Source organism: Microcaecilia unicolor, chromosome 10 (assembly GCF_901765095.1).
Source record: "Microcaecilia unicolor chromosome 10, aMicUni1.1, whole genome shotgun sequence".
NCBI lineage: Eukaryota > Metazoa > Chordata > Amphibia > Gymnophiona > Siphonopidae > Microcaecilia > Microcaecilia unicolor.
Window position 1 is genome coordinate 55,457,569 of NC_044040.1, and position 13,584 is coordinate 55,471,152.

Genomic DNA, 13,584 nt, shown 5'->3' on the forward strand with positions numbered 1-13,584 from the left:
TTCAGTCTTACTCACTGGGATGATAAATCTCAGTTTTTCTAATGGATCATGTTTGGCACCTCTGTATGCATCCAGTCTTTGGAGAGGAAGCAGTTCAATGTAAACAGGGAAGTTGGGAACCACAAATTCAGTTTTTGAAGAAGGTGGCCTTCTCATAGGCAGTACAACATGCTAAACATTGGATAATCCCAACAGCCCTTTTCATCTATAGCTTTATTTAGTCCATTTAGTACTTGTAAATTGAGCCCAGTTGGTGTGGACAAACTTCAGCATTTGTCATCCATCTATGGAAGAAACACAGCATGAAGGATTTTAAGCTTCCAGCTCTACCCATGCATGGACCCACAACTTTGCTCTAAAAATGGTGAGGGAACAGCTCGGAGTTCCTGCTTATCATATCATTCACGACTCCACTGAGACAGACACAAATAAGAGAATTACAGGGTAAATTCTATAACAGGTGCCTGTTTGGAACCAATTATATAAAGGAAAATAGGTGCCTATATTCCTGAATAAAATACTAGTGTAACAGGCAAAATACACACCTATGTTTTAGGCATGACCACTTACACCAGCCATAGAGCTGGTGGAATTGCTTGTGCCCAGATGGCTGAAACATGTGTATAAATTATAGTATTCTATAACTTATGCATGGGGTTGTGTGTCCCACTCATGCTCCACCCAGAATTTAAGCAACATGTTTCAGGACAGTGTATAGTCATAATATTGGTGTTTACACATTTATAGGCCAGTATTCCGATCATTTACATAAAAACAGAGGAAAAATTAAGGCAGATAATGACCATCCAGCTTATAATCGAACGAGAAAAACGCCCAAGTTCCGACCTAAATCGGGAGATGGACGTTTATCTCACAAAAACGAATAAAGCGGTATAATCGAAAGCCGATTTTTGGGCGTTTTCAACTGCACTCCGTCGCGGATGCAGACAAAGTTTATGGGGGCGTGTCAGAGGTGTGGCGAAGGCGGAACTGGGGCGTGGTTATCTGCCGAACAAAGATGGGCGCATTTCACCGATAATGGGAAAAAAGTATGCGTTTTTACCTAGAATTTAGGACACTTTTCCTGGACCCTGTTTTTTCACGAATAAGGCCCCAAAAAGTGCCCTAAATGACCAGATGACCACTGGAGGGAATCGGGGATGACCTCCCCTGACTCCCCCAGTGGTCACTAACCCCCTCCCACCACAAACAAATGATGTTTCACACATTTTCATTTTCACCCTCAAATGTCATACCCAGCTCCCTGGCAGCAGTATGCAGGTCACTGGAGGAGTTGTTAGGGGGTGCAGTGGACTTCAGGCAGGTGGACCCAGGCCCATCCCCCCCCCTACCTGTTACAATTGTGCTGCTTAATACTTATTAGTCGTCCAACCCCCCCAAACCCACTGTACCCACATGTAGGTGCCCCCCTTCACCCCTTAGGGCTATAGTAATGGTGTAGACTTGTGAGCAGTGGGTTTTGAGGGGGATTTGGGGGGCTCAACACACAAGGGAAGGGTGCTATGCACCTGGAAGCTCTTTTACCTTTTTTTTTGTTTTTGTAAAAGTGCCCCCTAGGGTGTCCGGTTGGTGTCCTGGCATGTGAGGGGGACCAGTGCACTATGAATCCTGGCCCCTCCCACGAACAAATGCCTTGGATGTATTCGTTTTTGAGCTGGGCGCTTTCATTTTCCATTATCGCTGAAAAACAAAAACGCCCAGCTCACACATCGTTGAATAAAACATGGGCGTCTATTTTTTCCCAAAATACGGTTCGGTCCGCCCCTTCACGGACCCGTTCTTGGAGATTAACGCCCATGGAGATAGGCGTTTTCGTTCAATTATGCCCCTCCATATGGCCTATCCAGTCTGCCCATCCATGCCATTTACTATCTCTTCTTCTCCCTTACAGATCCTATGTACTTGACCCAAGCTTTTTTGAATGCAGATACAGTTTTCGTCTCCACCATGAGGCTGTTCCCCAAATTCACCACCCTTTCCGTGAAGAAGCATTTCCTTAGTTTACTCCTAATTCTATCCCCTTTCACCTTCAATCTATGCCCCTTTGTTCCAAAGCTTCCTTTCAATTGAAAGAGACATGTCTCCTGTGCATTTATGCCACATAGGTATTTAAACATCTCTATCGAATCTCCCTTCTCCTGCCTTAAGTATGCATTCTTCATACCTAAATGTAGGTATCCTTCTTATAGAATTTCCCCCTTTGTGCCCACATAGTTTTAATAATATAGCTTTCTGAACAAATGGGGCCAGATCTTTCTGAAAAAAAGTCTTCTATATATAAAGAAGCCTTGCGTTGGCAACCCCCCAACCCCTCCCCCCAATATTCTCCTTATAGTGGATGCATGAAACATAAGTTGGACACAAACAAATGTTAAAACCTTTTATTATATAGAATTGTAGCCTTTACAATTCATGCAAAAGTGCCAAATATATCAGTAAGCAAATATATACCATAATAAATGAGTTAGGCCAGCAAATTGTTTTATGTATGGGCTAATAAGCCAGTGTGAATGGATATCATGCAGGATACATAGTTAACATGATACATCAGTGAGGCTAATTTAAAGTGAACTTCCTTATGTGAAGATAAAATATTTAAAATCTTGTTTACACTTGGCAAAATGAGTTGTAATACTGCAAAATAGCTCACAGAAGTAGATTTTCAATTATGTACACAGTAGAACAGTAGCTATCTCCATGCCAGTGTCTGTGTGAAAATAGCAGTCACAATATGGTTGACGTTTTTTTAATCTCCATAAACTGGGCCCTTTGACTAAATAAACAGATTTATTGATACACGTATTTATGAGACATCCAGCATAGGAGTCATGCTTGACTAGCAAATTAAGGCATATCCAAAATGTTAGCTTTGGTTGACACAGGGAGCTGTATGTACATTGTAAGGGTAATCTGATAACAAGATAAAGACACAAATCCTGCAGAAAGAGCATCTTAATTGTGGACGCTGACAAATACACCTGCTCGTAAGCAGGCCTAAATATTAGTGCGTGAAGTATGCACATATTTTATAAGATACATGCATTAATTCGACTTCACCTATGCTCCACCCGAACCCTTTTCTTGAACACACCTACGCTACAAATACATGCCTATTTGCACCACATGTACTTTTAAGCATGACTTCATTTTATGAGGCGTTTTATGAAGAAAAATGGTTTTCAAAAATGACTTCCTGTAAGTTGAAAGGAAAAGTGAACTTTTCAGCTCGACGAACTTCCCAGTGCTGTTGGAGATGCCCCTTTTACAGTAAAACAGTGTTAGCTTATGAGATTTAGTACGTCAGAGCAGGAAAGCAGGGTTACACTTGTGGAAGGACATTTCATCACAGGGTGCCTAGGCTTAGCAGGCAAGAAGATTCCTATTTTGGCTCTGCTTTATAAAGTCATATAGGTGCCTCTGTCTTTATAAAATACTAGCACAAATCCAGCAGCAATAGCGTCTACGTTGAAGGGGTGGATATTAGGATATTATGCCTGTCTCAAATTGGTGTCGAGAGTACAAGTGCATGTGTATATTAGAGTATTTTGTAGAAAATTTGCATATTTTGCATCTCCATTCATATTCTTCCAAATCGTTCCCCCCCTCTCCCCAGGCAATGTGTATAGCAAACATACATGCATTCCTGCTAACGTGACCTAATTTTATAAAAGTCATGCTAGTGTGTACATTGTCATGTAGATACTAAAATGACTATAAAATTACCTCAGTGGTCTTAACCATGCTCGCTTGTGAGAACTGACGGTTTCAGAATATAAGATTAATTTCCAACATCATACAGCAGTAGTTCCCAGACCTGTCTTGGGAGAACCCCCAGCCTGTCGGGTTTTCAGAATAACCACAATGAATATTCATGAGAGAGATCTTTATGCACCTCCTCCAATGCATGCAAATCTCTCTCATGAATATTCATTGTGGATATCTTGAAAACTGGCTGGGTTCCCCCAGGAAAGATTAAGGAAGCACTGTCATACAGTATGGTGTCTCCTAGGTATGTGACATAATATGGCAGGATATCCAAAAAGCCTTCCCTCTCCCCTGGTGGATCATATTTTTTTCTGATTCTTTGTCTCAATCTCTTTTGCGTGCCCATTCGAACAATCTCGAATCAAGCTCTTTTTTCGTGTCTGTGGGAAAAATGTTTAGTGCACATATCCCATAATAGTATACCTTTGAAATTATAAACTCTCCTGATCATCACCCCAACACAGAAAAAACCCAGAAAAAAATCAACGTAGTTTAATGTAACATTAAGTTGTCATTCCAGATTCTGATGTATCCTATACAGAGAATGAGAAGTAACAATATATTTGGCCCATTTGTCAATTACAGTATTCTTCAGTGCTTTGCAGATGCCATTTTGAATATATTATATGGAATCTTAGGTTAATTCTCCAAAAAAGCAATGATATTTCACTATGAGGCATTAGCAATAGCTTCCAGGAGTTAACCTAATGGAAGTGATACTTCAAAACCTGAGAGCTCATGTGAGTTCACACATTCATTTACACAGCAAAAGCTCAAAAACTATCTGAACCTAATGGACCTTAGTTATCTAGACAACTTGTATGGACTAGTAGTTGCATTTTTCTTAGAGAAAATTGTAGGAACGTCAGAACTACATGTCCACGTAGGCAGTGTGGTAAAACCAAGACAGGTTCAACCTGTCGCAAAAATCTAGAGCCATTTGGAAAGTTAACCTAATCTTAACCATAATTTGAACATTCACTAAGGCTATTACTAGTCAGCTGTACTGAGATTCATCTAGTCAGCTTCAAAAGCTCTCTCTTGTAGCTCTGAAAGTGTGAATAGGAATGGCACCTTTATCTCTTAAATTTGTGGCACAAAAGAACCGCACCGAGAGCTCTGAAGAACCAGATGTGACTCCAGTAGCTGCAGGTCAGTAAAACTGGATTAACCCATAATCAAGTTTCAATCCTCTACTTGCAAAGGATAAAGTCTTACTGAGCGTGCAAATCCTGTACTGTCAGTTGCATTAAAAAAACAAAAAGGCTGGATGCGGAAACTCAGCTAAGAAGTGGAATGTCATGTAGGTCATGATTTCCTTTATTAAAAAAATTAGCAAGACAAAAAAAAATCCTTTGAAGGATTAGTTTGGATTTACCAGTATAGGCATCATGAGCGAAAAGGCATGTTCAAAGAGCATGCTGCCCTATGCCTATTGACAGACATTTGAGCTTCCTATCTTAGAGAAATTTCATATCTATTGTAGCTCAGTAAACAGCTTAGCACACCTTGATTCCACCACAAGGATCAAACCAAGAATCACATACCAGTCATTAGTTTTTATACTTGATAAGAATACAGAACATGACTGGTTCACTAAGGCCTATCTGTCATTCTGCAGCTATGCAACAAGACCTTGTTAAAATCATGTTGATGATGCCACTAGATATTTGGAAATTAGACCCTACATTTTGGTGGAAGGCACTTGCATTGAGTCCAATAGCATTCTTAATTCCTAATTTCTAAAACTCACTATAGTTGCATTGAATGCTGACAAACGACTATGGGAAAACACGACAAGGAATGGAACAACAAAGCAGTGGATAACAGTAATGTTTTATGATCATTCCACCACCTGCCCAGAAAAGCTTCCAGGGATTAGAGCCTCTGAACTGATGATAGGGCATCAAATATATGGGCTATGCAGTATTTACATCTGCTGATTCACAGACCAAATCCACCATTAAACTGCAGACAGCTGACAATGCAGTGGGAGGGGGGAAAAAAAAGCATTCTTTCAAAACTTGCCAAGTTGTCATGTTCATTCACTTGTGCAGCGCTTATACTCTTTACCCATATTAAAGTGGTCAACAATAGGGAGTGGGTAAGTTTTTTCCAATGCTTTGTTACACCATTGTCAGCTTACTCTACTGAAAACAAATGGAGAGGGGGAGGGGGGATATCAAAAAGAAAATGCTGTATCACATTTGGCTGGTGAAATGACAGCACTTCAAGTGGAAGGAGAGAATAAAAATTCAGACTGCCCCCCCAAAAGGGATAAAGTAATCTTATTGGGATTAAATGGCAGGGATGAAAACTGAACAAATGGTTTTTATTCATCTATTTTTGTTCAGTGCCTGTGTTCTATGAGTTGTCGCTGTAGAACAACAGTAAGCATAAAACCAGTACACACACCAGAAAATGGAACCACACCACCGATGTTCCTTGAAGCGTCTCTTATACCTCCTTGCGTATTACGGCTCGGATATTGCTACACATTAGGCCAATGGCTTCGAACAGTGGATCACAGATGGTATGGATGTAGATAGAGTAGATTCGGCTGATACACTGGATCGCGATCAAGTAGATCCGTATGCACGGCACCACAACCCAGATGTGCAAGAATGACAAAATGGCAAAGTAAATACCCCACATAAGTGCCATGGGTATGCCAAAGATTGCGGAGAGCAAGCGGTAAAACCAGTATTTTGTCACTGTGAAGGTGGTGAAGCTGGCCTTCCAAATTCCGTCAAAGCTGTGTGTTCCATCTGGCTCCGCAATTACATCTTCAAAATCAATCTACGAGAAAGAATCATACATGGAATTTGGTTAAATGCCTCAGACGTACTGCAATATTATCATGACTGCATACTGTAGAGAATCATAGAAAGCTCACCAAAGGTGTCCTGTATTTATCAGGTATTCTGACCAGCATTTAGGGCTGGATTCAGTAAATGGCACCTAGTTCTATTCTATAAAGGGTGTTCCAGGATGAACATACTTTATAGAATAGCGTTGTTCAATTCCATGCCCAACTTTGGGTGCGAGGACTTACACCAGCCTGGTGTCAACCCTGGTGTGCAAGATGATCGCACATCCGCAGTATTCTATAAAACTACGTGCAATTTTACGGAATGCCCCTGACCCTCCCATTTCTCTCCCATGGCCATGCTCCCTTTGCAATTACACGTGAATACACTTGGGGCTATCCTATAACTACGTGCGTAAGTGTACTTGCACACCGATTTGCTGTCCCATTTTGATGCCTTGCATCTGTTAGAACACGTTTCTGTGCCAAAGACTGGATGCTTAATTAGCGCCCAACTTTAGGCACCAATTATAGACTTCCCTAATTTAGATATAACATAGTAAATGATGGCAGATAAAGACCTGCATGGTCCATCCAGGCCACCCCAGAGTCACATTCATTATCAATTCATGATTAAACCAACAATCCAACAGTATTACTAACAATAATCTAATTGCTAAATTCAACTTTAAGATGTCTTACCCTCCTTCACTGAGACATGCAGTACCTACACTCCTAGCATACAATATGAATGTGGTATAAAATACACATATTTGATCCGAATCTGTCTTTGCCATTTTCGGGACACAAACTGTAGAAGTCTGCCTGGCCTTGGCCCTACTTCCCAAGTACTGGAGTTGCGTTGAAGCCTACTCCAGCCCATCCTGATTTATTTTGCCATAATAGGGACACAGACATAGGTCTTACTTTCACCCTGCTGGAGTTGCCGTCTATGCATCACTCCTGCCCATCATAAAACATCAACAGCTGTTTAAGTTTTGTTTTGATACCATCTGCTTTCTACCTAGGGATCTTCTGTGTCTATCTCATTTTAGAAGCTCTTTTCAGATTATAGACATGCATAACCCAGCATTTAGAAGCATATATTGCATACACATCTAAATCCTGATTTTACAAAACCGGGATATTCACGTCTAAAACTCAAAAGTATGCTTACGGCAAGAGAGGATGTTTTGGGCCAGACTAGATTGGGGGAAAAAATAAAAGTGTATTCCCCATTTCAGGATGAGTGCGTGTCTGTGTCCAAACAGATCGATGTTGGGATTTACACCTGCCACCCGGGACATCTAGTTTTCAGAAAAATGCTCATATTGAGCTGTGCTTCACTGGAGAGATTAGGGAAGTTCACTCCCTTAATCCCCCTGTAGTTTGATCTCTTAAATAAAGGGGCAGTACTCTCCTTGTCCTTCCTAGCCTGATGTTTCTAAGCAAGTATAATTTGACATGTTCTCCCCTTTTCTTCTCTTGAGATTTTCACCCTCTTGCATTTGTGTCAAGCTTCTCGCTCACAAGGCCTCTTGACATCTGCAAGTTCTTCAGCAATGGTGTTCACTCCCAGTCCTTGAGGGCTGCCAACATATCAGGATTTCAGGATATCCTTAACAAATATGCATGAGACAGATTTGTATGCCTATTACATCCATGGTGTGCAAATCTGTCTGAGTCATATTCATTAGGAATATCCTGAAAACCTGACCAGTTGGCGGTCCTCAGAGACTGGGAGTGAATACCAAGGGTGTAAGGAAACCTTAACAACATTTTTTTAAAACGAGAAATACAGATACGTATGTGAAATAAAGGCGTGGCCTAATGGTTAAAGCAGTAAGATAAGAAACAGGGAAGCCAGGATTCAAATCTAGCTTCTCCCACTCACACACCTTGTGACCTTGGGCAAGTCACTTCATCCTCCATTGTCCCAGGTATAATTCCCAGCGCCCAATTTGGACGCACATCTCCATTATTCTATAACATTGTGTGCGAATTTTAGGAATGCCTCAATCCGCTCTTGCACCTCCTATGGCTACATCCCCTTTTGGGCTGGGCACGATGGGATTTGGGCGGTCATTGTTACAGAACAGCGCATAGCAAGATGTGCGCCCAAATCCAAAGTGGTGCCAATTAGAGGAGGGGAGTGGAGGAGTGGCCTAGTGGTTAGAGCACTGGTCTTGCAATCCAGAGGTGGCCGGTTGAAATCCCACTGCTGCTCCTTGTGATCTGGGCAAGTCACTTAACCCTCTATTGCCTCAGGTACAGACTTAGATTGTGAGCCCTCCTGGGACAGAGAAATATCCAGTATACCTGAATGTAACTCACCTTGAGCTACTACTGAAAAAGGTGTGAGCAAAATCTAAATAAATAAATTAGTACTATTCAGCACACAACTATTAGCACTAATTGGCTCATTAACCAATTTAATTGGGTACACCATCTTGAATCGGAGCCCAATTTTGGGCTTCATATATAGAATCTGGGGGTATCTGAATTCAAGAAAGTATTGGACAAGCACAGAAGATCTTTGAGGGAGACTGTAGAACAGTGCTTACTAATCTTTTTCAGGCTACAACCTCATGGTAATGGCTACAGTGACATTCGTGACCCTGCTAAGGCACATCATAATGACACACCTATGTACTTCTGGGCAAGGTTGCAACCTCAAACGTGGAGTGCATGACCCCATTTGAGGTCATGACCTAAAGCTTGAGAAGCCCTGCTGTAGAGACTGGATCTTTTTCTGCCATCATGTTCTATTTATATAAAAAGTCCTATATGATGTGTTATGCGTTCGAAAGACAGAGTAGCATGGACCGCAAAACATCAATATGAAGAACTGAAAAGTAATCTAAGCCTCATATCATGCAAAAATGACTGAATCAGACATAAAAGTCACAACACAGGAAAGATGATTTTTAAAATAAACTATTTTGAAAGATGTATTATACACATTAATGGTAAAAAAATGCGCATGGTACTGCAAAGAGTGAAGCTCCTTCGGCGTACTTTGCTTGAAACGTGTGCGTGTTCAAGAAGTTCTTTCATTTTTATTCCTAAGCGTCATAACATTTCAAGCAGAAGATTAGCAGAAGTAGGCTGGGGAAACAGTTCAGTCAAATGTGTTCTCTCATTGACATAAAGCATGGCACACGACTGCTTGCAGTCACTGAGTACAGACCAATATTTCTGCTATCCAGGGACACAATCTGAATGGGTTCATATGACAGAGGAACATCTCAGTCACTTGGATTTCAGGCCAGGAACAGGATGTTAGCTCCCTGTTTCCTTGGAATGTAATTACAGCAGTGGCTTTTGTGATAAATCTTTAAAGGCATAATAGTACCACAGTACACACCTATTGGGGTTGGGAATAGAAGAGAAGAGAATGTAACACAATGTGTCTGTGGAAGAAAGGAGTATTAATGCATCAATATTTTCTGTTAGAGGATCCCTAAATTGAAAGGGGATGGAAATAGAGAATTATACGGGGACAAAGTTTTGTCCCTGCCCCATCCCCGCGGGTTCTGTCTCCGTCCCCGCAGGCCCTGTTTCAGTCCCCGCCCCATCCCTGTGGGTTCTGTCACCGTCCCCGCCTCATCCCTGCAGGCCCTGCCCCTGTCCCCGCTCCATCCCCATGGGCTCTGTCCTCATTTGCAGAAGCCTAGAACAATTATGATTTTATATTTAAATCTTTTTATTAAAGTATAAAAAGAAACAATATGCTGTGCAACTATTGTGTATAAATTACAAATAGAAAACAATAATAACAGCGAGTAGCTATAATAACCCTCCTCACCATCACCCTCTATCCTTCCAACCCCAACAATAGCTGATTTCTACTACTACTACTTATCATTTCTATAGCTACTCCAAGGAATCCTAATCCCATAGGCGTAGTTTGACTGTTTCATTTGGGGGGGCAAAGAATGGGAGGAGCATATTAGCATATCATTTGCATATATACATATGCAAATGAATATGCTAATGTGGAGGAAGGAATTGAATTTACAGGCAAAATATCACAGATGCATATTTCAAAAAGCTGACACATTTCAATTAATAAATTATGAATAAAATACTTTTATCTACCTTTGTTGTCTGATCATTTAGTTTTTCTATTCGCTTTGGTCCCAGTGTCTTCTGTTTTATTCAGTGTCTTCTTTCCAGTAGGCTTCCCTCTGCTCCCCACCCCTCGCAGTCCCATCCATCTCTTGCTCCTTCCCTCTGCTTCCCACCCCACCCAGTCCCATCCATCTCCTGCTCCTTCCCTCTGCTTCCCACCCCACCCAGTCCCATCCATCTCCTGCTCCTTCCCACCCCTCCCAGTCCCATCCATCTCTTGCTCCTTCCTTCTGCTCCCCACCCCTCCCAGTCCCATCCATCTGTTGCTCCTTCCCTCTGCTCCCCACCCCTCCCAGTCCCATCCATCTCTTGCTCCTTCCCTCTGCTTCCCACCCCTCCCAGTCCCATCCATCTCTTGCTCCTTCCCTCTGCTTCCCACCCCTCCCAGTCCCATTCATCTCCTGCTCCTTCCCTCTGCTTCCCACCCCTCCCAGTCCCATCCATCTCTTGCTCCTTCCCTCTGCTTCCCACCCCTTCCCTCTGCTTCCTACCCCTCCCAGTCCCATTCATCTCCTGCTCCTTCCCTCTGCTTCCCACCCCTCCCAGTCCCATCCATCTCTTGCTCCTTCCCTCTGCTTCCCACCCCACCCAGTCCCATCCATCTCCTGCTCCTTCCCTCTGCTTCCCACCCCACCCAGTCCCATCCATCTCCTGCTCCTTCCCACCCCTCCCAGTCCCATCCATCTCTTGCTCCTTCCTTCTGCTCCCCACCCCTCCCAGTCCCATCCATCTGTTGCTCCTTCCCTCTGCTTCCCACCCCTCCCAGTCCCATTCATCTCCTGCTCCTTCCCTCTGCTTCCCACCCCTCCCAGTCCCATCCATCTCCTGCTCCTTCCCTCTGCTTCCCACCCCTCCCAGTCCCATCCATCTCTTGCTCCTTCCCTCTGCTTCCCACCCCTCCCAGTCCCATCCATCTCTTGCTCCTTCCCTCTGCTTCCCACCCCTCCCAGTCCCATTCATCTTCCCTCTGCTCCCCCCCCCGCGAGGTCCAAGATGGTGACTCCGTTTACCCCCTCTCTTCCTCCCTCCCTCCGCCGCAGGCAACAGTCTTCAGCTTTTCCAGCGTTCCTGGCAGCGGTAGCGATGTACACGCTGCCTTCGGTCTGCCCCGGAAGCCTTCTCTTCAAGTTCCTGTTCCCACCTATGCGGGAACAGGAACTTGAAGAGAAGGCTTCGGGGCAGAGCCGAAGGCAGCGTGTACATTGCTACCGCTGCCAAGAACGCTGAAAAAGACTGCTGCCTGCACCGGAGGGAGGGAGGAAGAGAGAGGGGTAGACGGACACGTTCCTCTCCGTCCGCTTGGCTTCCCTGCCCTCTCTGTCTGCGTCCCACCTTCCTCTGACGTCAGAGGAAGGCGGGACGCAGACCGAGAGAGCAGGAAAGCCAAGCGGATGGAGAGGAGCGCGTGCGTGCATGTGTTTGTTTTTTTTTTTAAACTAATGGCGCGGCGGCGCCTCATCGTCGTTTGGGGGGGCATTGCCCCCCCTCGCCCCCCCCAGTCTACGCCTATGCCTAATCCACCCTGTTAAAATGTCCAGGAGTACAAAATACAACCCATTCTGTATACCCTAGAGGGGAGAAATATGCCCTACGAAGCACTGTTATTTTTTAATCTATGGATGAATAAGAAGTCAACAATCTCAGGGTTCAGTCTAGTTCTCCTGTCTTCAACAGTCCTTCCTGCAATAGAAGATGTCTTCTTAGAAGATGTGCTGGTAGCAGGGATGTACAGGATCCCCCATGCAACTTTTGCTAGTTGTGGCCAGCATTTTTGCTTGTTTAAAAAAAAATAATCAAAATATCGTCTTCTGCATCACTCAAACATAAATAACAGTCCAGTTCATTAATAGGCTTCAAAATAGAAAATTACATCCGTAGGCTCTGTCTCCATTCCTGCCCTATCCCCATGGGATCTTTCCCTGTCCCCGCCCCGTGGGATCTGTCCCATCCCCGTGGTTACTGCAGGTCCCTGTCCCCCTGTCATTCTCTAGATGGAAACCAAGCATTCAGAGCTTCAGCTCAAAACATAAGTGAAATGACTTTTCCACTTCTTAATAAGGCATGGGGAGGGGATGAATGACTTTTAAATAGTGGCAATTACAACTTTAAAGGCATGGAGGTGCTGTTACTACATTAAACAACAGCATGGAGGCAGGGGCGGCCCATGGCAATCTCCCATCAGAGGCAGGGATGAGATGCTGCCCCTGCCTGCGCCCATTCTAGCATCTTCCCCCTTCCCTCCTCAATCCTCATCCCTGTTTACCTTATTTTGTTCCCAAAATGTGGCAGCAATTTCCATAGCTGCCCTGCCACAGTGCTGCCAGTACCAGCCTCTTCGCTACTGCATCCTGCCTCTGAGGAAACAGGAAGTTACATCAAGAGGCGGGCTGCAGTGGAAGAAGAGGCCGGTGCCGGTGGCAGGGCAGCCTATGGGAATCATTGTTGCTGTTGCTGCCTTTTGGAGAAAAGAAACAAATAAGGTAAACGGTTGAAGAGGGAAGGGGAGAGTACCACTCCTGGAGCATGCCGCTGAGGCCCCAGTATAGGCATGCATATGTGTGCACATATGTGTGTATTTGACAATATTTCAGCTGTGTGCTATTCTATAATATGGGACTACATTTAGTAAATGACGCTCAAAATAGTGTAAAAAAAATCAGAGCACAGCGTTATTCAATAAACGGTGCTCTGAGTTGGGCACTTAGAGCTGTATTCTGTGCCAAATTTTGGGTGTGAGGATTTACACCAACTGTAACCTGGCATAAATCTTGGCACGTAAATTAGGCGCTGATCCCTGATATTCAGTAATACTGTGCACTTCTTTAGTGAATGCCCCCGACCCACCCATGCCCCTC

The 13,584-nt window shown here is 43.8% G+C and overlaps 1 protein-coding gene across 1 annotated transcript in view; it reads right to left on the minus strand.

Moving 5' to 3' along the window:
- Positions 1–2,387: 2,387 nt before the first annotated feature.
- CAV1 (caveolin 1) overlaps positions 2,388–13,584 on the minus strand; it is a 54,576-nt gene continuing 43,379 nt past the window's right edge. Inside the window, exon 3 of the mRNA XM_030215743.1 lies at positions 2,388–6,585. Within this exon, the coding sequence (XP_030071603.1) occupies positions 6,244–6,585 (342 nt within the window). The 3' untranslated portion in view covers positions 2,388–6,243. The remainder of the gene's footprint in view (positions 6,586–13,584) is intronic.